This window comes from Pangasianodon hypophthalmus, chromosome 7, assembly GCF_027358585.1.
Source record: "Pangasianodon hypophthalmus isolate fPanHyp1 chromosome 7, fPanHyp1.pri, whole genome shotgun sequence".
NCBI classification, from domain to species: Eukaryota; Metazoa; Chordata; class Actinopteri; order Siluriformes; family Pangasiidae; genus Pangasianodon; species Pangasianodon hypophthalmus.
In genome coordinates, this window is record NC_069716.1 from 24,195,744 (window position 1) to 24,220,180 (window position 24,437).

At 37.4% G+C, this 24,437-nt stretch overlaps 3 protein-coding genes across 14 annotated transcripts; 2 read left to right on the forward strand and 1 right to left on the reverse strand.

Moving 5' to 3' along the window:
* Window positions 1–358: 358 nt before the first annotated feature.
* Window positions 359–8,808, reverse strand: tdg.2 (thymine DNA glycosylase, tandem duplicate 2). 12 transcript variants are annotated; one of them, XM_053235236.1, is made up of 12 exons: window positions 8,658–8,808; window positions 7,709–7,801; window positions 7,289–7,412; window positions 5,967–6,142; window positions 4,833–5,026; window positions 4,651–4,720; window positions 4,422–4,557; window positions 3,270–3,352; window positions 3,089–3,183; window positions 2,820–2,991; window positions 2,559–2,669; window positions 359–1,413 (listed from the first exon to the last, which is right to left on the reverse strand). In XM_053235236.1, the coding sequence occupies exons 3-12, from the start codon at window positions 7,342–7,344 to the stop codon at window positions 1,283–1,285; spliced, it is 1,224 nt and encodes a 407-aa protein (XP_053091211.1). In that variant the 5' UTR covers window positions 7,345–7,412; window positions 7,709–7,801; window positions 8,658–8,808; the 3' UTR covers window positions 359–1,282. The 12 variants fall into 12 exon arrangements, with proteins under 12 accessions (XP_053091211.1, XP_034161830.1, XP_034161832.1 ...); XM_034305939.2 differs by lacking the exon at window positions 8,658–8,808 and adding an exon at window positions 8,304–8,322 and having other exon boundaries at window positions 7,289–7,361; XM_034305941.2 differs by lacking the exon at window positions 8,658–8,808 and adding an exon at window positions 8,304–8,322.
* LOC113546522 (protein brawnin) lies at window positions 8,347–10,295 on the forward strand. The gene is made up of 3 exons (XM_026946444.3): window positions 8,347–8,482; window positions 9,799–9,932; window positions 10,026–10,295. The coding sequence occupies exons 2-3, from the start codon at window positions 9,825–9,827 to the stop codon at window positions 10,113–10,115; spliced, it is 198 nt and encodes a 65-aa protein (XP_026802245.1). The 5' UTR covers window positions 8,347–8,482; window positions 9,799–9,824; the 3' UTR covers window positions 10,116–10,295.
* Window positions 10,296–10,435: 140 nt separating this feature from the next.
* On the forward strand, window positions 10,436–24,038 carry nt5dc3 (5'-nucleotidase domain containing 3). The gene is made up of 14 exons (XM_026946438.3): window positions 10,436–11,031; window positions 13,587–13,771; window positions 15,060–15,134; window positions 15,205–15,260; window positions 15,436–15,526; window positions 17,206–17,343; window positions 18,879–18,939; window positions 19,127–19,229; window positions 19,400–19,501; window positions 19,680–19,761; window positions 19,937–20,023; window positions 21,040–21,180; window positions 21,769–21,833; window positions 22,736–24,038. The coding sequence occupies exons 1-14, from the start codon at window positions 10,785–10,787 to the stop codon at window positions 22,995–22,997; spliced, it is 1,695 nt and encodes a 564-aa protein (XP_026802239.3). The 5' UTR covers window positions 10,436–10,784; the 3' UTR covers window positions 22,998–24,038.
* The last annotated feature ends 399 nt before the right edge of the window (window positions 24,039–24,437 follow it).

Here is a 24,437-nt window from a genome sequence, read left to right on the forward strand (position 1 = left end):
AAAGCAATAGGCAATTAAATCTTGTAATTTTTAATCAGTTGACAATAAATTAATAATACAAAGTAATAGAAAAGGTAGTCTGCAAGTTACCAATCACTTGGACATTACATCATGAATAGTTTCCTTTATATTCTCTGTATCATTTTATTTATAAGTTACTACTGTACTAATTTTTTGCCTCTGTTTGATTAAATGATCGAAATATTGATTTGCCTATTGTATTTCGATCTTCTTGTATCTATCTCCTAATTTACATATTTATTAATTGATGTATTTTGTTTGTTTATGTCTTTATTGGTCAAATAAATACTGATTGGCACAAAACACCCATAAATACTGGATAAAAAAAAAGGCTGGATGAGAGTTCAACAATTTTTTTATTTGTCATTTTCAGCAGTCCAGCTGTGACTGGGTGGTGAATATTATTTATTTTATTAAAACACACTTCAGTATGCTTTTTAAAAAAGTCATGGTACAAAATTACACCAAAGTAATTACACCATAAATATAAAAATGTATGTACAGTGATAGCTTGATGAACATCTGTATATTCAAAACACTGGGGAACTAATTCCCAAAGCATTTACATCAAATTCTCATGTAAATTCCTAACAGTAAGGAGCATTAAATACAATCAGTATTTACTGTAAAACAGAATAGCGAACAGGAAGGTGGAACCTGGGTTCTAGGACTGATGTTTGAGAGGACCACAGCACTGCATGCTTGAAGTGGTCCATCTGAAGTCTAGTTTGTGAATCCTGTTTTACACAGTTTGTGCAAACATTCCTTGATAACAGTGCAAGAGTATAAAAATACCCTTCAGTTGAGGTCAGAAATCATAAATAAGCACCAACAAGTATGATTTAGTGTGAAATATCATGAAAGTAGACCAAGCCATGCATCAAGCATTACCTCAGCATAGTAAACATAGTAAAACTGGTAAAAATGCTTTACTAAAAAGTTTGTGTATGGTTAAAAAAAAAGGACCAGAAACTGAATTAAACCAGTCTTGAGCACTGTATCCTCACAGTAGGAAAAATGTGCAGCTTACTTTACAGTATGTAAAGTTATGTTATGTTCAAGTAATAATACAGACATAAAGCAAGATTTAAAAAAACAACAACAACAACAAAAAAAAACACTGGCTTTGGAGTACATGATCTACACCTAAAGTTCTACAAAACACAATAAATAGAAACATGACTGGAAAGTCAGGTAGCTACCGTAAAACCACTTTAAATCGATCTTCCTTTCAGTTCAGAAGAGCACTTGCTTTAACACATCAGAAATACTGTGATGTCTCATTGTTGCTGGAGTACCTTATGTCTGGGATCTGGTCTGCAAATGGCTGCATGGTCCACTGGTTAGACTCGACCAGCCCCATAGCTGACCAATGCTCCGAATGTGCAGCACCTGTAATGCCAAGAGTCGAATATATCTATTATAATGATGACAATAATCATATTCATATAGGTGATTATTATTAGTATATAGACACAGCACTGGTTGGGGGTGTTAATTTATGGGTGTTTCACTGTTTGGGCTGAAGACTTATGGATTTACTGAAGGGCTTAATTTTTCCTGAGTTCTATAGATCATCTCTTTTGTGCACACTAAGAGAGATAACAGTTAGAGGAGAATTGGCACTGTAACATGTAACGTTTGCATGCATGCAACTGTGACTTCATTACACCCATATACAAGTGCATCACCCAGCTGGATTATTCCACTCTTGCTGGATTATTCCACTCTCTTATTCCACTCTTCCAATCTTTCCCTTTTACTTGGGAAAAATCTATTTTGTGTCAGGTAAGTTTAAAAAAAGGAAGGAAGTATTCTTCTAATATTATTATATGTTCAAAAACTGAGAACTGTGTAGTTGTGTATTCTCTACACTAACTGTCTGTATAGTTTTCAGAGTTTGTGCATGCTAATTCTGTTTGCAAGATTGTGAGAAAGCATGCAACCTGAGGTCCAACTGTAACACATCTTATAATCGTACACTAACTTGCTTTAGAGTGTCTCAGACTTTTTGGCAGCACCGAGACAGAAAAGGCACCGACGCTAATTTCCAGGCTTGTGAGGATGAACTGCAATTGATGCAGAGCTCATAAAAATGTTCTTCTTTTTTAAAGTCATAAAATTCTACTGGTACTACAGTTGTGAGTAATGTGCGAAGTCTGAAATTTAAATCAACGTTGAGTAATTGAGTAAAACTCAAACTTACCATCTTACCCCTACATCCCTTTATTGTTGTAATTAATATTTTTTTTGTATTAAATTCATTATTGCATTATTTATTTAATTAGTACTCCTTTACATTCCCTCAAACCAGACTTAACCAAACGTAACACAAGCGATCGAACAGCTTCTGGAAAAAAAGCTCAAAAGTGAAAACGGCCTTAGAGTCATTCTCTTAGAACAGCATTATCAGTTAATATTGGTTTGAGTTCAGCACTTTCAACACCATTGAGAAATATATTGTTATAATATATGATATTTGGATGTCCTGCTTGCAGCATGAATGGAGGCTGTAAACAGACGTTAGTGATGATCACCTGGTTCATTAGCAGGATTGAAGCTGCACGTCTGTTGCGTCGCACTAGAAGAGCTTTCCTCATAGCCAGGGTCATGCTGCTCTTCTTTGATGGCCATTCTTTTGGCATCCTCTGTAAATGAGAAATATAAAATATGTTGATTTGTAACTCACAGTCTGTATGAGTAAATAATACTAAATAATCCAAATAGGAAGGTTTAGATTTTCTAAACATAACTACTTCAAATCAATTCCTGAGTTATCCTAAGTGGTCCTGAGTTACCTTTGGCCATGGCCAGGTCGAACGTGTACTGTGTCTCCTGAAGCTCCTGGTTCTGCACCACACCCTTCAGCTGGTCCCTGAGCTCCTTCAGCTTAATGTAGAAATGAACTTTGTCCTGAGCTCGAGGGAACTGAGCACAGCGTGGACTGGACGACGGCATCAGGTAACAAACCTGTGAAGAAAACCTCATATCAATAAGAGCTTTGAGACATTTAATGGTAAAAAAAAAGTTACTAACAGTGCAAAGAACTAATCCCGGAAGATCGTACCGTTTCTGTCTGTGGAACTTTGTAGGGCTGCAGTCCGAATTCCAGGTTCTTGGCTTTCACTCCGAAAATCTCTTTACAGAATGTTTCATAAATACCTGAAATAAAATAATGAGGCTTTTCACATGTACTGTAAGCAATCAGACATGTTTAAGGAAAACATTTACAATACACTTGACATTACATTTCCCATTGAAGGCTGCGATTCGTGGCCTGTATTTCTGCAGCTTTTCCAGAAGTTGTTTGCCTCCTTCTCGAATCTCTTTGCTGAAAAAACATGAAGGGTTTTATTTTTTTTATTGACGTTAACCCATGCATGCCCTCTTTCACCACCCGTAATGTAGATTGTTATTCTTTAAAAAAATAAATAAATAAAAATAATAATAATAATTATATACAATACAATATTAATTAAATATTATGTAAGGAATAGAACACAAGAGGTTGTGCTGTTATAGGAAAATAAATCACTGACGTGGTGGGGTGATGTGGCGCACTGCAAAGTGGAGTTACTCTCATCACCATGAAGCGCAATACTTTCCTATAAATGCATGTCCTGAAGTGTTTTATTCCTTTTATACCACAGCAATATTCCAGTGATTACTCTTTTTCCTCTGTCTCTCATGAAGTTACCAAGAATTCTTGCAAGAATTCATTCAAGTCTTGAAGACTGTTATAAAGCACTGGCACTGGAGACTCCTTTCATGAATGTTAAATAAACATCTTACAGAAAACAATTATGCTCTTCTTGTTTTTTTAAATCTGCTTATTATTAGATTTAGATTATGTAGAGTGCCAACCATAAAAGTCCTGTGATTAAGCTGCTACTATAAAAACGATAACATACAGTATTAGAAAAAGCGCATTAAAATACAGCAACATTGCAAAGAAGAGTGAGCCAAATTTTCTCCCAAAAAAAAAAAAAAAAATGTGAGAGACAAGTTATTTCAGGTTATTGTGGCTAAAGGTGGTTCTACATGTTACTGAATTATAGGGCGTACTTATTTTTTCCCCACCTACTTTCTGAATGTTGGTTTAGTTTTTGGGACAAAATGACTATATATTGAAATCTGTTGTGTTTTTTTTTATTGTCATCTGAGGTTATGTGTTTGTTTGTAGAAGTTAGTGAAGACCACACAATTGTTATTTCGGCCCTGAGATAGAATACCATAGAATTGAAGGAGGGTGTACTTTCTTTTTCCCATGACTGTAAATCTGTGATGTGCCTTAAAGCTGGAACTGTCAGAGCTGCTGTTATAGAAGATTAATCAGCACCTGATGACCAATCAGAAGTGAGAATTCAACAGCCTGAGATTTCTATCAAAAAGTTCCTTACTTTGAGAGGTCTTTACTCCCAGGTGTAGTCCTCTCTACCATGTTCGTGAAGCCAATGCCGTATTTTTCTGGAAGAGTCTGATCATGCATGTAGTTCAGCTGCTCATCTGTGAGCCCTGATAAGAACAGGCACTTCCCTATGAGACAGTACACACACTAATTAGAAATGTTAATTAATTAATGTGGTACACAAATCTTCATAAGAACAAGAAGAGCATAAAAATACATACAGAAATGGTTTCCTGGATTTGGGTAATGTCGTCCTTTATAAGCTGACATCAATCCAGGATTGATACCAATCTGCAAAATTAGTACACACGGCGAAATATAATAATCCACAGTACTACAGAATAAAAAAAATACCAAATATACATTCATCTGTGAAGCATTATAGAGTCCATTATACACTCACTATCAGAATATCCAGATTGTAGGTGATGACGTCGGGCAGTTTTTTGGCCATGACCTCTTCCACAGACATGCCGTTAAATCTGTCCAGAGTTCTTTTGGCTTTTTTCACAGTGACGTCAGCGTCGGTTTGGTCTTTTTTTTCCTGCTTGGGTGGTCTTCCACGCTTCTTCCCTTTCTCAGGTGTTAATGGAAGAGCTACAAAGGATATGTGCAGGAATGATTTTAGCACTCTAAGAAAAAGGAATGTTTAAGGTTCATCATCTCATTTTCCAACTGCAATGCTGGTTCTGAAGCTAACCTCAGATCCTTAAACCAAATGATTAGCTGCTTCACTAAACCAGCACTGGCTGTGACACCAGCACACATAGACTGATACCCGTGGGACACCCGTGGTTCTAGGGTGCTTCTGTGGTATAAAAAATGCAATAAAGTGCCCTAATAGTGGAGGAAATGTGACGGAAGTGCCCTAGTGGCTTCCCTTTAAATAAAAAAAAAAAAAAAAAAAGAAAGTGTTTAAGTGCTGTCTAGGGTGCCGCTCCATGTGAGAAAACATGACGAAGTGCCCTCTAGGGTGCCCTTCCAGTGGAGAATACGAGATGCAGTGCCCTGTAGGCTCCCCTACATTCAAGAAAACAAAATGCAGTGCCCTATAGGCACCCCTACAGGCAGGAAAACAAGATGCAGTGCCCTATAGGCACCCCTACAGGCAGGAAAACAAGATGCAGTGCACTATATACTCCCCTACATTCACGAAAACAAGATGCAGTGCCCTATATGCTCTCCTACATGTAGGAAAACAAGATGCAGTGCCCTATAGGCACCCCTACATGCAGGAAAATGAGATGTAGTGCCCAGTAGGCTCCCCTACATGCAGGAAAATGAGAGGAAGTGCCCTCTAGGTGCTCCTGTGTGTGAGAAAATGTGCCCTCTACAATTATTCTATAGTAGAAAAGGCAAGTTATGCCCTCTACAATGCGTCCATAGTACAAAGGCAAGTTAATGCCCTCCAGGTGCCCCTTTTTTCCCCCTCACTGCATGTAAAAGGTGCTTGTTTTATTTTTGTGCCCCTGCCCCTCAGACAGCCAGCACCTGCACACAGTCAGTGTGTGTGAGAGGGTTGTGAGACGGTCAGTACCTGGAGGCTGGACAGGGAGCTGATGAAGCTGACTGATCGGAGCTGGATCTTTATGGACTGATAATTCAGTCATGACGCTATACTCTCTGACATCATGCTGGTAATGAGGAACGTTAACCATCTGGCTGTACTGAGCAACTGGCTCTGGCTGAATCTGCTGATGTGTTGAATAATACCTAGAATGAACATAAAATAAGAGATAAATGCAAAGAGAGGAATTATTAATCAAGCCATCAATCATGCCTGATTCATTATAACTGTAACAAAACCCCTGAAAAATGTACTCATAGTTGATACCGTCACATAAGTACAGTGAAGTGTGCACACTGTGTACATTAACCTAAGAGAAATCTCCATCTCCTCCATCTTACACATCTGAACTGTGTTCATTTCAGCAGTTATTCAAGAAAGGATTATTAAAAACTGATGCAGATATATATGTGCATTTTTTTAAATCAATCATGTAATCTGTCTAAATGTTCACAATTTGGGTTTATACCACAGTGCTGCTAAATTCTCAATTCTAATTTATTAAAATTTTCTATAACAGCAGCTCGGACCACAGTGCCAACTGTACGACAAAGATTTCTCTTATTTTACGTTATTGTTTCTATAGTAACAATTTACACAGAGACTTGCATAGCCTACATTTTACATATACAGAATTTTAAAATGTGCGTAATCATTGATTTGTTGTTAAGTTTTCCATGCGGAGATGGTTATTTATCATTTTGGAAGGAGTCTCCAGTGACGACATTTTAGACCAGTCGAAGGTTTTCCGAAACAAAATCTTCTAAAAATGAAAAGCTGTGCTATTTTTGTTTCATCAACTTAAAGAGAGAGCGAAAAAAAAGAGAGGCTAGTGAGGGAACAGCTGCTATAACAAAGATATTAAATGTAATTATAAACGGATAAAAATGACTCTGTATCGTTGATTTATAAATTAAATGATGTGGTATAAGAGGAATAAAGCACATTAGAAAGTGCCGTTATTGGAAAATAATCAACTTCAGGGTGGTAAAAGTAATCCACACAGTGCTTAAAGGACTAAAGCGCCGCTGCATCAGGCAGGCAGAGATGACGTAAGAGCAAACTCCGACTGGTACCACTGTCAGTACGTAGGTGAAGGCATTGTGTAACGGAGGAAACTGTTAACTGCATTGAAAACAGACCAGTAAAATATGTTTAAACTAAAAGTGATCTAACATCCAAGTGATTAAAGGTGGAGTTTTCCTTTAAGGCATGTTTGAGGAATACTGAGTTTCATTATTGTGGTATCTGTAATAAATACAGCATTTTATTCTCATGTTGTTTTTACTCACCAGTGCTGATACGAATCCATGCGCTGCCTCTGAGACTCAAACTGCTTTTCCTCCATCTTAACTGCTGGATTTACTTTAATAGATTCATATTGATGTACATGTTACTCTCAACTCTCCAGCTTTTCTGGGCCATTTTGAAGTGGCATTTCATAACAGATATGAAGAATAGACAGAATGTCAGCTTTTATTCCTGGGAAATGTCTTATTTATGAAACATAAACGTCTCTAAAAGACTGAGGTATAATTTTGCTCAGAAACGTTCAGGGCTTCCAAACCATCCAGTGCCATTTCCACTCCTAATAATCTCTTATCTGCATGGCACCGGAAGTCAGCACGACGGCACACAATAAAAGCGACAAGCTTCACGTTCATTACAGCCAGACTCAAGACAAAACATACAGGAAGTCAAGACACACTCACCTGTCAGATTAACTAATTAGTCCCCTTTTGGTGAAAATAAATATTTTTTAAAAGACTGAAACACAACGTTCCAGCTTCACTACATCAGTATCACTGCAACACAAACACAAAGCAGGCGTGAATACATTTCAAAATAAAAGTTCTTAAAGTACTAAATCGTGATGCATGCAAACTAGGTCATTTTATTGAGAATTTATTTTGCATATATTTGGGATGTTCTATAAACTGTATGAATACCAAAGAAATAATGCTATCTACGAGACACTTGTTAGCGCTTTAACACGTATAATATTGTAATACTACGTCCCAAACAGCACACTAGCGTACTAAATAGTACAGAATAGGTGGTGTTGTAGTAAACATACCCCCTTTTCGGTTTATTATATATCCTATTTACATGTTTAAACCCCTCGAAATATATTGACTTCTAAGACAGTGTCAAAAGAAACGTTCTGCGTTAGTTTGGGTCTTAATTCAAAATAAAATTAAAACGTATTAAATCTTAACCACCCCCTGCTCTCGCCTTGCAATGGACTCGACCCTTTGGCTTTAAATCAGGACGGTATGCGATATGGGACAAAAAGGATTCACATACAGCTTTACGTTTGTGACCAACTTGCTATCTTGGTGGCGGCGATGTCACTCCAGACCGGTAGGTGGCAGTAAAACATCATAATGTTGCCCTACAGCCTCAATTCGGAGACGAAGAAGAAGAAGACGACGAAGACATCAATATGTTCCCTTGCTGTACTTAATATAATTCAGTTTTCAGAGGTTTGTGTGTGAGCTTTTGGATATATATATATATATATATATATATATATATATATATATATATATATATATATATATATATATATATATATATATAATATTATTGGTATAATTAAACATGCTGACGTTAAATCCGGGTCGCTAATATTTATAGCTAATCTTAGGTGAATGTCACCTTCCATACTGCTGTTTTTCTTTCTCCATCTGCAGACTGCTGAAAGCTGATCACACTGACTTGTTCACAGGAATCTCTTGTGTGATGTAGATAAAGTCTGTGTATAAGAGCACTAAGAGTTTTTCCTCCCTGATGAACCGCACTAGTGCAGATTAGTGAGGAGTCGCTCTCGAATGAGTCGATTCTTTGAATCAGTTCTTTGAAGTGAGTCGACTCTCCTACAGGAGCGGGTTTATTTGTTCTTTTTGGTAAACCTAGGCAATGCTGTTACTCATGATGTGTAATTTAATCAAAATACTTCACTGGAAACATGAAGACAAGCATGCACACTGTATTTGGCATTGTGCATTTGTAGTGCCTTGGTGTTCTAAGAATGATTCATAATAGATTTTATTAAATGTAATGTAAAATAATGTTATTCTGTTAGTTAGAAGGTAAGAATTCATTCAGCAATTTCAGCCAGGGTTATAATGGGCAACAACAAATATTGGGCAAAATATTGTGAACGTGTTTTGTTTTTTTAAAAAAAATGTGAGCTATGAGTTTGTGAGCTGAAAGAGTCGACTCTTATTGGTCAACTGAATCAATGATCTGACTCACTAAAAAATTCCCAACATTACTAGATACAGATTTCATATAGACTAAAAACCATCATTAAAATGTCACTGTATAGCTGCTGTAAAGCATCCTGCCACTGCTCAGAGAATCGACTCAGTTATTATGAGTACGTCAGGATCAGGTCCGAGAGATTGTATCAGAAATGGAAATAATGGATCATTGTATTCCTGCTGTACACATAGGTATTGATTAGATTAGATTCAGCTTTTATTGTCATTGTGCAGAGTATAAGTACAGAGCCAATGAAATGCAGTTTTTCACGTATCCCAGCTTGCTAGGAAGCTGGGGTCAGAGCACAGGGACAGCCATGATGCAGCACACCTGGAGCAGATGTGGTTAAGAGCCCTTGCTCAAGAGCCCAACAGCAGCAGCTTGACAGTGCTGGGGCTTGAACCCCCAACCTTCTGATCAGTAGCCTTAACCGTTCAGCCACCACTGCCCAGAAAAGCTGGAGGTTGTAATAAAGTAAAAGCATAGGCCTAAATAATATTTCAGGCAATAATTATTCTCTTTTTACCTCCAGTTGCAGTAACTTCTGCTGGTATAAAGATGCCCGCTGGTGTGTCTTGGCCGAGGTACATGAAAATGTTTGCAGCCAGTGTGTTGTCCATGTTTGCCGGTGCCGAGGTCGTCCATCAGTATTACCGCCCTGATTTGGTATGTTTTAAGGATATTACTGTTATTTTTTTTTAATATAAAGGACCATATTTTTATCGATAAATTGATCTAAGAGCAGTTGTTCTTTTATAGAGCATTCCAGAGGTTCCTCCAAAGCCTGGAGAACTGCACACAGAACTTCTTGGATTGAAGACTCAACAGACAGCCTCGGAGAACCACTGATGTCAGTTTTCAGATATAAATGTGTATATATGTCTAAACCAAATATAAAGATGTAAACATGTTACAGTGTGGTGACCTTGAAATACGTTGTGAAATTCCATAATGGAAGAATAAAATTATTTGTATTTTTTTCAACTAATTCTAATAAATAAAAGCCATTTTGTTGGTTATAAAAATATATATCAGAATTCCTATTCTCAGAGTTGCCAAAGATAATATTTTTGGCTCAAAAATATGAACAATATTTTAAACTATTGTTGAGATGTTATGCCTGTGTGTGTATGTATGTATATGTATATACGCACTCTCTCTCACACACACTCACACACAAAGTAGATCTTTTATGTTGTTATTTTTTAAGTTGTTATGCCAGACTTTACTGTAAGGAGAATGTTTTAAGGAGGACATTTATGGAAGAAGACTACAAAGCTGTTCTGAAATATTAATATGCAAATCCACTGACGGTGAGTGACTTTTATAGTGAAATCCAGTTTTGAACGCGAAGCCGGAACTTCCGCCTGTGGGTGCGAGCTTCAGGAGGAAGCGCTTGTGTAGAGTAAATAAATAAACCTGGCAACCCTGGAGCTGTGTCTGCTTCACTCTCACACATGTAGCTCGCTGAAGCGGCTCTCTGGTGAACACGACTCCTGAGCGGGATAAAGTGGGAACATGCCGGCCTTGTCTTTGCCCGTGTCTCGCCTGGTCAGGACCCGGGCCAGTGTCCGGAAGCTGTTTAAACACTGGAGGACTTTCCACTCGGCGTGTGGAGCTCCGGCGCTCAGCTCCAGCGGGGTGACTAGTCACTCAGTCCCGGGACGCGCGCTGTCAGAGGCCGGCATGTGCACCAGCGACACGGGCGGACACACGACCGACTGGCTCTGGTCTGTTTACAATGAAACCAAGCGGCAAACTGAAGGTTAGAGAGCATAGTTTTAAAATAAACAGACTTTCTGACAGGGCTGGGCGATATGATACTTAAAACCACTTGTATCACGATATTTAGGTTAGCTATTCGTCATATTTAATTCTGCTTTCTAACGGAAAAGAAAAGAATTTTAATGCTAGGGTTGGGATTCATTTTATGGTACTGCTATTATAATAACGTCAAAGCTAAATTAAAATGAAGTTAATGATTTAAAGATGAGATCAGTGATATTAAATAGGCATAGTGGGCGTGTCTGCTTGCCTGTCAGTCAACTCAGAAAGCTCCGCCTCTTGCACCAGCATTTAGACTTTTCCTGTTTAGGGGGCGTGGCTTTAGAAGGAACATTTACAGAATTTAAATTTCTCATTATTTAAATGTTAATCTTCTTTTTCTTTTTCTTCTTCTTCTTATTTGAAGTCATACTTCAAAATGGCTAGTTTCAGCAAACTTCTGTCAGAATCACTGACTACATCTTTAATCTGATTTAATATGAAACCAAGTGACAAACCAGGTTTATGTTCGTTTATTGATTTTTATACCCTGGACTTGTCATGATTTTTAAAAAAATTAAAACCAATTTAAAATGGTTCAATTCAATTAAATAGCTTTCTTTCTCAGTTTTTGTATACAGTATGTTGATTTTTTTTTAAGAAGCTTAAGTGAAAATGTGTCACGCAACAAACCTCCACCTGTTTTTAGATTTGCTAATGGTAGTGGGGGGGAAAACAGAATTTGTTGACAGTTAAATATTTTCCACTGACATAATTCTAGGTTACTGTGTTTGCATTTTTAACACTATGTGAAGACCAACGTCTTATCACACTCGTTTAAAAGCAGACTACGTGAAAATGTGACTTTAGACAATTCTCTTGTGCTTTTAATAAAAAGCATGGAGCACATAATGGTAAACTGTTCTTTTCTTTGTCAGTGGGGTAGTACCTGTTTTAATTTTTTTTTTTTCCTTAAATAAACCTTTAGTATGTATATTTTACCTGAAAATGTCAGTAAGCCTCCCTGGAGTTTGCATGCTCTTCCTGTGCTTCGGGGGTTTCCTCTGAGTGCTCCAGTTTCCTCCCCCAGTCCAAAGACATGCATTGTAGGCATTTCTAAAATTGTCCGTAGTATGCGAGTGTGTGAGTGTGTGTGCGATTGTGCCCTGCGATGGGTTTGCACACCGTCCAAGGTGTCTCCCGCCTTGTGCCCTTGCGTCCCCTGGGATAGGCTCCAGGCTCCCCGCAACCCTGTGTAGGATAAGCAGTACAGAAAATGGATGGATGGATGTTAATTTGCCTTTAAAAATAATTTAAGGTGCATAATTGAACCTTAAGGACCAATGATATACCTTGTTATAAAAGCTAATTACACCACATGCACACAGGTTAAAGATGAATACTAAAGGTGTACCTGATACCACTCCAGCGACAAAGAAAAGTACAATGTGGTACATTTATTTCTGAGTGTGTGCTGCCCATCTGAGTCAAATTAACAGGCACAATTTAAATAAAGTCTTGAAAGTATTGAAAGTTACAGTATTGAATTAGTTGCTATATTGTAGTATTGGGAAAAAAAATTTCTTTCCCACATGGGGCACTGAGTACCTGGTTTGTGTTGCGAGTTCTCTACATCTTCTCCTCAAAAACCCCAAACGTAATTGTTTTCAACTGTGAAGGGAGTAGTTAATACAATTTAAACTGCAGCACATCACCATCATCATAGCTGTGCAGTGTTATCTTATACATAATAAATCAGCATTGTTAATATTTTATAGGCAAATATACATTATAAATCACAAAAGACATTAGATATTTTCTGTTTAACCTGTTTACCTTGATCAACATCTCTGCTTGTGCAGCCAATTTGTAATATTCAGGAGTTTAAACTCTCAGGAGCTACATATGATTCCTATTAGTTCTACTGTAGTAAGTCAAGTCAACCTTTATTTATAGAGCACATATAAAACAACAGAAGTTGACCCAAACTGCTTTACAGATCTATCAACCAAAAAAGCCATAACAGAGTTATATTTTAAAATATAGTAGCAATATTAATAATAATGATTAATAAATAGATACCTTTAAATACAGTGTCAAGTATTTACATATTTCAGCCTATTAAAATACCTATTCAAAAGTTAAATAATAAAAATACATTTTCAACAATGATTGAAAGTGGCTATTGAAGAAGCTGACTTCACATGGAAAGGGAGACTGTTCCAGAGTTTAGGACCTACCACTGAAAAAGCATGATCGCCTTTATTTTATAGCAACAACGAGGAACTCGCAAAAGAAGTTGATCAGAAGTCCTGAGCGCTCTCACAGGGGAGTAAAGATGAAGATCACTGATATTTGGGCGCGAGACCAGAGAGTGCAGAATTTTAAACTCAATCCTGAATTTCATGGGATTTGCTGATAATATGTAACTGAATAATATGCTTGAAATGAATATCTGAATGATGAGCAGGGACTTTACGAGGTTAGCAATTGAAAAAGTTTTTCTTGTTATCCAAAGTGGAAATCTCTGTGTGATACTGTCATTTTGTGCCTCAGCTTTAATCCCAGCAATCTCAAAAAACTTTGTGAATCCGGACACCATTTTTGCCAACAACGAGATGAGCTTGCAGGACACTGAGATCTACGGCTTCGACTACGACTACACCTTGGCCTTTTACTCCAGCCATCTCCACACTCTGATCTTCAACGTGGCTCGAGATATTCTCGTCCAACAGCACAGGGTCAGTACGCAAATACACATAAGGCTGGAATAATATAAGCCTAATATAAATGTAAGTCTCGACACAGTTTAGTTGTAAACTTGTTTTTTTTTTTTTTTTTTTTAAATATTATTGCAAGTAACTCCGCCAGAATAATGTAACTATTGTATGATGACACCCTCTTGTCGTCTGGTAAAAGGTACCGAAGCATTCGGGCCCTCACAGCCAGACTGTGTAACAGTTTCTTCCCCCAAGCCATCAGACTCCTCAATACTCAGAGACTGGACTGACAACACACACACGCACACACACACACACACACACACACATACGCAACTGAACACCATCCCACTCCCTTTGCGATTTTTGCACATTTCTCTGTTGACTACCTGCATTTTTGCTGCTACTCTATTTATAAAATACGTTGTATATAATTTCTTGTCATTACTATACTCTCTGCCTGACTGCTACCCCAATAACTGCTATGTCCATATATAGTATGAGCTTATCTGCTGAATGCTATGTCGTAGTATGTTATATTTACATCCACAGCAATTTATTATATTGTTACTCTTTTGCACTATTGTTATCTGACACTTTTATACTAGAACTCAAGTCGAGTCAAGTGGCTTTGTTGTCATTTCAACCATATACAGCTAGTCAGTACACAGTGAAACGAAACAACGTTCCTCCAGGACCAAGGTGCTACATAAAACAACATAGAACTACAAGAGAATACATTTTTTTTTTATTTACATAAAATGCACGTGCAAACATGTGTAGACAGCACAAGACAGTACAATAACACAATAACTACCAAAACAGGACATTAGTCACAGTAAGATACAGTTCTAATAAGAATTGTGTACAAGTCAGCACTGCATTGCCTCTTACTGTACCTGTTGTCCTGTTTTGGTAGTTATTGTATTGTCTTGTGCTGTTTGCACACGTCTGTACATGCACTTTATGTAGTAATGTGCAGTCTCTTGTAGTTCTGTGTTGTTTTACGTAGCACCATGGTCCTGGAGGGACGGTGTTTCGTTTCACTGTGTACTGACTAGCTGTATATGGTTGAAATGACATTAAAGCCACTTGACTTGACTTGGTCAACTTTCATGCACAGAGTACTACTGAGCACTCTAATACGTTACTGTGTAAGTGAACAGTTAAAGTTGTTGATGTGAATTCATATTGCGGTTATGGAGTGGTTGGTCACTGCAATTTATCTGGAACTAATTGGGTCAGTATTTATGATGGATGATCTCCAGAGTAATATTGGACCCTATTTTCATTTCTCTGTTTATTCTAGTACCCAGAAGGATTGAAGGACTATAATTACATCCCTGATTTTGTGGTTCGAGGGCTGCATTATGACGTTCAGAAGGTGTGTAGCTGTTCAGAGAGATTGCTGTTGGTGTGCACCAGAGTATGATCATGATCTCTCCTGCTTTCAGGCTTTACTGATGAAGATAGATGCTTTTCATTACATCCAGCAAGGAACAGTTTACAGGTATGTAGTTTCCTAATGAACTATAACACCTGTAAGATTTGGACTGTGGGTTCTATTGCATATTGAACGTATATTTTATGGATGTTACATTATTTTTGGAAGGCTGACATCTTGACACATCTTAGTGGTTTTTTTTTGTTGTATTAATTCCATGTATGTGTGTGTTCTCCTGTAGGGGTCTTCACCCTGTACCAGACAGAGAGGTCATTGCTATGTATGAGGGCTGCCATGTACCTCTGGAAATCATGAGCGACTTTTATGGCAAGGTTGGTGATTTAAATATAGAGCCTCTTTTTCACAGACAGTGTGTCAGTGCCTGATCTTGATCTGCTCTGTGAGTTTCTGCCACAAAAGCTCTGTTTTCTCAGATGCTGCTGGTCTGAAAACAAGACCTGATGATGATGTCTGGGACTTGAGAGCTGCATTATCATGTCTCTATGACAACAACTTGAGCAGCTTGATTTGTTTATAACACTAGCGTTAGAATAAAATGTTTTCACAATTGTTGGAAAAAATAACACATTTTTTTTGTCTACTATGAACCCATGTCTAAGAAAGAAATAACCATGTTTAGTCTCATTATCTTACAGCCTGGCTAAAGGAGTTCCTCAGGGGTTACTTCTTAGTCCACTCTTGTTCCCTCTATATACTAAATTACTGAGCTCAGTGTTCAGATCACATGACTTCTCTTACCACCGCTTAGCTGATGACGCACAATTTCATCCACCTTCAGAGTCTCACCGAAGTTATCACACTGCCTTCCCCAACATCTCATCCCACCATCTAAAAACTGACCTCAACAAAACAGAACTAATCTACGTACCAGCACAGGCGTTCCCTATACTGAACCTCACACATGGACAGTCCATCCAGCATACACAGCTAACCTTGGTGTGAGTCTAGACAACAAGCTCAGCTCTCTGGTGACAGCACATCAATAATCAAGTCCTGCACATTTCTTCCTCTTATGTATGTCTGAGAAATTTTAACACTGCATTGAAAGATTTCATTCTGACTGCGGCGCAGGAGCATCACAGACATTTTAAAAGCTGGTATCTGAATACAACCTGAGTTGATTAGGCTTCTGTCTGTTTCTCTATGGCACATAGCTGTCCAGCAACTTAATCAAAGCATGACATTCACTTAATGAGGAACTTCATCACACCCAGCTAGCAATGATTTAGACATCTTTAGATGGACCGAGTGTTTTTCTGATTGAGCTGTTCAGGAAGATAGACAAAGCAAGGTTAAAAAGTGAAATAAAAAAATTCAATATTGTGTTGATGTTCTTTCTTAATGTGGCAAGGTTTGTTAAAGGCAGGTTTTTGGCTGTTTCCCAGAATTCACAGCTACATCCAGTGGGATTTCCCAGACAGTCATACACATTTGAAAACTAAAATGTGGCACTGCTATATGTGACACTACCTATAATATGACCCATGACACTGCTACTGTGCTGCACCAACAATCAAATTCAAACTTTTGTCCTTTTATTCCAGTCCTCAAAAAGCTCTGCATCACATTTTCTATGTTTGCTGGTTCAGATCTACACATTCACGTGCCAAATCGGTTCTTAAGCTTCAGGGTTGCTGGTATGATCTTTTCTAAGAACTAATTATATTTGTAATGTGAGATATTTCTGCTTCACTCCTTTTTTTTTTTTTTTGTTTTTTTTTTTGTATGAAATAGTTGGTGTTAAGTAAAGGAGACATCCTCACATATTTGCGGATGGGTTAGGTCTATGGTTGGTCATTGCATTTCTTGGCCACAATTAGTGACAAAAAGTTTAACAAAATTAGAAATCCGGTTACTATAATGACATTAACTGATGATATATTCACAACTATCAACAGCGTTGTCACTGAATTCAACTAGGTCTTTACTTGTCTTTATTTTCTTCATGTTTATTTCTTTATACCATGCCCTGCTTTTTTTTTTCCCCCAGAGTTCCCACGGACACGCTATGAAGCAGTTCATGGACATCTTCTCGCTGCCAGAGATGACCCTGTTGTCGTGTGTCAATGATTACTTCATGAAGCACAACATTGACTATGAGCCTGTGCATCTCTACAAAGATGTCAAGGTCAGAACAAAAGACACCAAATGTTAGCACAAGATGGAACTTTTTTTGTAATAGTGACAATACAGATAACATGTGGCCTTAAATCTTGCTGTTTGCATTGAAAGCAGTAAAATTTCTAAATTTAGATTGGCATTTCTGCCTGCACTATCTATGTGTACTCCATTGAGGATGAGGAATGGTACTGCAGAGATGAGTGATGACAGACCAGCACGGGTATGACAGGATCTTTAGCTGTAGGAAGGAAAGCGTGTAACAGCCTCATTCAGTGTTTTCTGCTGCTGGTCCTTCCTGCTGGTATGCAAATTATACAGGATGTGTATGGCTGTCCTGGGGCTTCTCCATGCTGATAATGATGTAATGAAATATATTTATATACACCACAATACTGGTGAATTCTCGAATCTGATTGGTGAGAAGGTGTTGATTAATTTGCCATAACAGCAGCTCCGACTGTAATTCAAATGATAGTTTTCTATTAATGCGCTCTTTCTAATGCGTTATTGTTTCTATAATAATTAAATACACTGAGACATGTGTGACAGAAGCTCGAGAAGTTTCTGACCGTTACAAAGCTCTGCCACTCCTGTCAGTAAGTTTTCCTTCATGGGGAAAGTCTTCAGGACGGATGACTTTGTGCCGTATCTTGGTAACATTTTTGTCTTATTAACTTCAAGAAAGAGAAAAAAGAAAGGCTGGTAAGGGAACGACTGTTTATAGCTGTTATAACGTAAGTGATACAGGAACTAACTTGTTTCATGGGTGTTCTGTAACGTAAATGTAACTGTAAACAGTTCAGTAGCATGATGTTTCATTCAAATAACAAATAAAAAAAATTGCAGTTGTTAGAAAATTGGTGTGGTATAAGAGGAATAAATCATTTAGAAGTCTTAACAGTAACTCTGCTTCGCATCTGACTGTATTACACCACCCCTTCGTTGATTACTTTCCCATAACAGCACGCCCCCAAGTGTTTTATTCCTTTACTTATTATTTAGCTTGTTACAGGCATAACATATTTCTGGGAACAGAAGAATGTACTGGTAATGTTAAAGTGTGACAGCAGTATTATTTTATTTGTCTGTCAACATCAGCACTATCGTACTATAGTACGATAGAACAAAATGCAGATGTATTTTATTCCTCGTAAGCCGTCAGTCTCCCAATAAAATTTTACTAAGTTTTCCAAAAAATTTTGAACCAGTCACTAAATTGAGTTTTAGGAGAAAACCCTAAAACTCTGTTTAACTCCATATAAATCCCCATCCATCATTTTCTCTCTTCACTTTCTACAGGTCAACAATTTCTCTCCATGTCATTTAGTTGATATAGAGGTCAGCAATCTGTTCTCTCATAATAGAATTTTGCTTAGGATCCTGGGAAGAAGTGTCTCTTTTTCTGAAGTAAATGAATGAGAGTGCTCACAGGAGGGTGACTGGCATGGCTTCCGTATCCACTTGGCTTCTTTTGAGGCTGAACACTGGGTCTTTGTTCTCAGCTTTGATGTTTTGTGTCTGGTTTATTTTCCACGTTTCCAGGAGGCCATTAGAGACGTCCATGTGAAGGGAATCATGTATCGAGCCGTGGAAGCAGATATTGGTAAATTTAAAATGTTTCAGTTTTTTTTTTTTTTTTGGTTACAAACAGTTCTTTACAGTAAATTGATCATAAAAAGACAGTTCAGAAAAGTTTTAATGAACCTATGAACTAAATATAGTTTAAATATAGTAATGTCGATATATTATTCCCACAATCTTCCCTTTTATCTTTTTTTTTTCTTTTATAGAGAAGTATATCTGTTACGGTGAACAGACCCATGCTGTTTTAAAAAAGCTGTCAGCAAATGGAAAGAAAATGTTTCTAATCACCAACAGCCCCCTGGATTTTGTGTAAGCGCATGGCTTTCACACTTCAGTTAACATTATTTCTGCATATGCGCGTAAAGAAACAGCTGGAGTGTTTGAACAGAATCTACATATTTGCTTTCTACATTAATCTGGTGCTCGCTGAGGCCAGGGTTCTTGAAATGTTTTGTGTTTGTGCTTATGTCTTTGTTTAGAGATCGAGGAATGAACTACATTGTAGGAAAAGACTGGAGGGACCTATTCGATGTCGTCATAGTGCAGGCTGACAAGCCAGGTTTCTTCAACGACCGTAGAAAGTGAGTTCCAGGAAATGCAATGAGTAATTCAACTGAAATTGGCAGTGCAGAATTAGACTTGTATGACTGACGTTCAGACACAATAACAAGGACCCTCTGGATTTTTCTTTCCACACACTTAAGAGTGACAGTGAGTGTGTTTGTGTGTGTTGTGTGTGTGTGTGTGTGTCTTTTAAAGGCCATTCAGACGAGTTACTGATAAAGGAGTGTTGCTATGGGACAGAATTCACCACCTGGAGAAGGGGCAGATTTATAAACAGGTGTTGTATGCCCTTTGTGCTGAACCTAAAAATGGCAGCTCATTTATATTCTCCCAGTGCCACTCCTGTCCTGTATATTCGGAAGTTTGAAATACAGCCCTGAAGCGTTGTTATGACTGTTATTCGAGTGGTTTTTAGATTGTGTGAGTTATAGTGTGCATTTCTTTGTTTCCAGGGAAACCTGTATGAGTTCTTGAGACTCACTGGCTGGAGGGGCTCGAAGGTTTTATATTTCGGAGACCACATCTACAGTGACCTTGCTGTAAGCAACTCATGCATGCCCACACAAACAAACTATGCTAGTACACTTACTAGAACTAAGCATAAAGGGTGGGAAATTATTTCTGACAAGTGCCTCTGAGTTTCCATGTTTATATTACTGATTTGTGCATGAAGCAGAAACAATATCGGTACTACACTGGTTTAATTTAATCTACTGCATTTGTACCATATGTTGGATTAAAGAGAAGAAACAAAACATGTTTCCTCAAAACTGACGTATAATAGAGACTAAGGACGGTTTAAAATATGTGACTGTAAAAACAGCAAATTTTATTATCGTTTTTAATTAAAACATCAACTGTATCATTAAATATATTAAGTAACTAGTTTTCTATATTAAATATAATAAATAGAGATGGCATGATACCACTTTTTCTTTTCTGATACCCATTTATAATGTTAAACATAACATATGTATTTATTTATTTATTTAAATTTAATTTGTTATTCAAAATAAGTACTAATTAAAAAGTTTGTAGGATGAGAGAGACAAGAGAGATTGTCATACCAAATGGCTCTTAAGCAAAACTGAAGCATTTAATTCTGAATTTAATTCTGGTTTACTGCACCTCTACGTAACTAAAGTTTTTTATGGTATCTGTGCTCAGTAAAAACAACACGACTACTTGCTAAAGCATGACCATAAATTTTGCTCTCTGAAGGAGTAGTGGAAGGACAGAGTGTACATATTTAGAATTACGTTGGAAGAATTCATGGTAGCAAAATACACTTTTCAAATAAGTGTTTACTGATGAACCAACAATCTCCCTACGATTTTTGTCATAAGTGAGTTTATCGTTCTTTTGTAATTGCAGGAAAATGTATTGAAATTCTTGTTCAGTGTAATTACACATGCTACAGAAAGATTAGTGGAAGATTAGGAGAACTGAGTCACATATGCAGAGCTGCATGGACAAACAGTACAGTACAGTGAGTTCCCAGGCCTGAACTCTAATTTAGGAAGAAACTGAATGAGTGATGTGCTTCTGTTTTTAGGACCTGACCCTGAAGCATGGCTGGAGGACAGGGGCCATCATTCCTGAGCTACGCAAGGAGATCAAGATCATGAACACGGAGGAATACGTACACACCATGACATGGCTGCAGAGTCTGACCAACCTGCTGGAGCAGATGCAGGTTGGAGCAGATTGAGTGATCACAGCTCTAGGGGCTTCCTGGATATTCAATATCATTTAAGGGAATTCTGATTGGTCGGATAATTTGGCAGTGACCCATAAAACCAAAGAAATACTGTTGGTGCTGCTGTAATACAGTATGGTGCTGTGTTGTGTCACTCAGAGAGATTACTAATGTAAATGGCTGACTTATTTTGGATATATGATTTAAATTCTATATATTTTTAGTAGCAAAGGTAACAATAAAGTAAAAAAAAAATCATGGCTCCGGAATAAATAAGCATTAAAAGATTAAAATTATGATTAATACGAATAATAAAGTAACAATAACATCACAAATATGTGCAATCACAGGGAAGAGCAGTCTAAACCAGCAGCAAAACTTGCATTCTTGAAATAAATCATAAACTGACCAGGTTCTGCGAACCAGAATAAGATTTTGGGTCATTGATACAGGTGGAAGTGATCCTAGGGATTAACAGTAAGATTGCATTGTGTAGTAGTAAGAATCTATTTAAGAAATTATAATCTTATATTCTGCGACACATACAAGACTTCCCTGAAATTTTGCTTAATCTGTGTGTGGAAGGTGCATCGAGACGCTGCCTCACAATCAGTGATTCAGCAGTGGATCAAAGAGAGGGAGGACATGAGGTAACGCAGCAGTCTTAATTATTTAATATCACTAACCTGTTCTTTAAATTAAAATATTCCACATGTTATTTTAGTATTTATTATGTTTATGTACTACATATAATATACGGTATGTAGACAGTATATAGTAGTGATGGAAATTCTGACTTTCTTCAGTGAATCAGATGATTTGACTCAGTTCAACAATAAGAGTCAACTCTTTTGGCTCCCAAATGGCTCATTGTCTTTTTTTTTTTTTTTTTTGTTCTAAACCAGAACACGTTTGCAATATTTTGACTAATTATTGCTCTACTTTACCAAAATTGTTCCATGAGATCTTCCTTTATCTTCTAATTAACAAAAAAATATTACTTTGCATTGCAGTTTATGAAAACACTTCAGATAATTGTAAAATCAGCAAGGCATTGCAAATACAGGAAACATCCCTGCATTAATGCTGTTGTGCCTGCTGTGTCTGTGCTTCTTTAAGAAGATTCATTTCCAGTTATCCTGATAACTGATCACCTCCCATAATACACTAACACACAGTACATCTTCAACCAGCAGCAGTGCAGCGGATCCTGTCAGTCACACTGCTTCATACACACTAATGAAAGTCAAGCACATGCTTCACCTTTCACAGTTACGAACAGAACAGATGTTGAGATAAGGTTTCCTTTGAAGCATTTTGATTAAATTACCCTGTAAGAGTGACGTCACTGCCTAAGTTAAAGAATATATAGCCCATATATGTGAGTAGGCTTGCAATGGTAGCCTCAAAGAGCATTTGTGATCGATGCATCACTAGTAGATAGACATTGTTTTTTTTGTTTTGTTTTTTAAATACTGCACTTGTAAGCTGATTCTTTTTTTGTATACACCATTTTCTACATGTGAATAACCATGTGGTCTTGATGTGGCAGGTCTCAGGCAAAGAACATGTTCAACAGTCAGTTCGGCAGTCTGTTCCGCACATACCACAACCCGACATATTTCTCCCGCCGCCTCTCGCGCTTTGCGGACATCTACATGGCCTCCATTAGCTGCCTGCTCAACTACGACCTGCAGCACACGTTCTATCCGCGCCGCACGCCACTTCAACACGAGGCCCCATTTTGGCCGGAGCAGTCCAGCACAGGAGCCATTAATAGTCCCTTCCAGAACCATCGCTCAGGCTCGGACTAGAGCAGGAGTAATAACGTGGTATTATTAAATATTATAAAACTTTATTTAATATACAGCAGCACTGCAGAGGTTTAGCAGATTCATCAGCCACATACAAGTGGTTATGGTAATGACTGCTACTGGTGAAGAAACAGACCACCACCGAAGTAGAGATGTAGGTTTTACCATTGTATTAAAAAAAAAAAACGAAGGTTTGCATGTTCGTCTGTACGTGTAGACGCTAGGGCTCAGCTGTACTAGGACTAATAATCATAACACATAGGACATTCTTCAGTGGGTCATTGTCTCCCAGCTATAAAACACTGTAATGCTTTAGTATCTTAAGATTTCATTACCTTATTTTTATATTTGCAGCATACTTGATTCTGTGTGTATTAGTCTTCAGTGGCTTATCTCTTGACTGGCTATGTGTTATGAAAACCTCTGAGTGTGGTGGAGGTTTTTAAATTGGCAGTAGTTTTGCACTAAGGGAGTTTATTTACATTATCTACATCCTCCCTTGCTAGAATTTTTGCATATCAAATACACAAGTTACAGTTTCTTATGGGAAAATGCGTATAAATGTTTCAGATTTACAGACAAATTGTAGAAAGTTCCTGAGGCATTCTATGCATTTAAGTAGCTTTTGTGATATATGCTGATTTAGTAACAGCCTGATGTTTGTTTTTATATATATAAATTACTTGAACTGCTCATTCAGAGTATGTGATGTATACTATCTATCTGGTTAAAGCAGCTGTTGCTCAGTCGAATGACCAATATATTGAATCCGGTGTAATGTAATCAGCTTTCAATATTAGGCAATGTAAATAATTGTAATGTATTGAAAAACATCTTTGCACTGAATGTTCATCCAGACATGACTTAAATCATTACATTTCATTTTTTTGTCTGCTGGGATAATAGAATTAGGTTTATTAGATGTATTTTTTTAATGAATAGAAAGGGACTGATCTGACAAATCACTGAGTACTGTATTTGCTTTGTGATGACCTTTATTCGAAGTAACTTGTGATTTATTTATTAAACAGTTTCATGGGATATTTGTGTATTTCTAACTTAAACACATCAGTATCAAAATTGTAGTTCATCTATAGTTTACAGTTAAATTTGTGGTCATTTTTATGATTTACACTGGAGTTCCTTTCTTTTAATAAGCTGCACTGAGGCTCAGTGTAAGTCACTAAACTTTTATATCTGTTTGAATTTCAGGTAATAAACTCTGCAGCTGCTTTATTGGTCATCACAGATTGGAAGATAGCCACGTTCCCCTTTATTAAAGTCAAACTTTCCATTCTGTGGTTGCAGACAGGAAAAAAGAATAACTAGTCTTATTAAGTATTGATTAAATAAGGAATAAAATATAACATAAACTACATAAATCACAGGGTGATATGATTACCGCTCTGAAGTGATTATTTTCCTATATCAGCATGCCCC

What these genes read in the sequence shown, in the direction of transcription:
- tdg.2 (XM_053235236.1), bottom strand. Translation starts at nt 7,344, where the DNA reads ATGGAGGAAAAGCAGTTTGAGTCTCAGAGGCAGCGCATGGATTCGTAT. An exon ending in ACAATCTGGATATTCTGATA is followed by an intron (nt 4,721 to 4,832) that starts GTGAGTGTATAA and finishes CTAATTTTGCAG; the next exon opens with ATTGGTATCAATCCTGGATT. An exon ending in GGGAGTAAAGACCTCTCAAA is followed by an intron (nt 3,353 to 4,421) that starts GTAAGGAACTTT and finishes ATGTTTTTTCAG; the next exon opens with CAAAGAGATTCGAGAAGGAG.
- LOC113546522 (XM_026946444.3), top strand. Translation starts at nt 9,825, where the DNA reads ATGCCCGCTGGTGTGTCTTGGCCGAGGTACATGAAAATGTTTGCAGCC. An exon ending in AGTATTACCGCCCTGATTTG is followed by an intron (nt 9,933 to 10,025) that starts GTATGTTTTAAG and finishes GTTCTTTTATAG; the next exon opens with AGCATTCCAGAGGTTCCTCC.
- nt5dc3 (XM_026946438.3), top strand. Translation starts at nt 10,785, where the DNA reads ATGCCGGCCTTGTCTTTGCCCGTGTCTCGCCTGGTCAGGACCCGGGCC. An exon ending in AGCCGTGGAAGCAGATATTG is followed by an intron (nt 18,940 to 19,126) that starts GTAAATTTAAAA and finishes TTTCTTTTATAG; the next exon opens with AGAAGTATATCTGTTACGGT. An exon ending in TTCTTCAACGACCGTAGAAA is followed by an intron (nt 19,502 to 19,679) that starts GTGAGTTCCAGG and finishes TGTCTTTTAAAG; the next exon opens with GCCATTCAGACGAGTTACTG.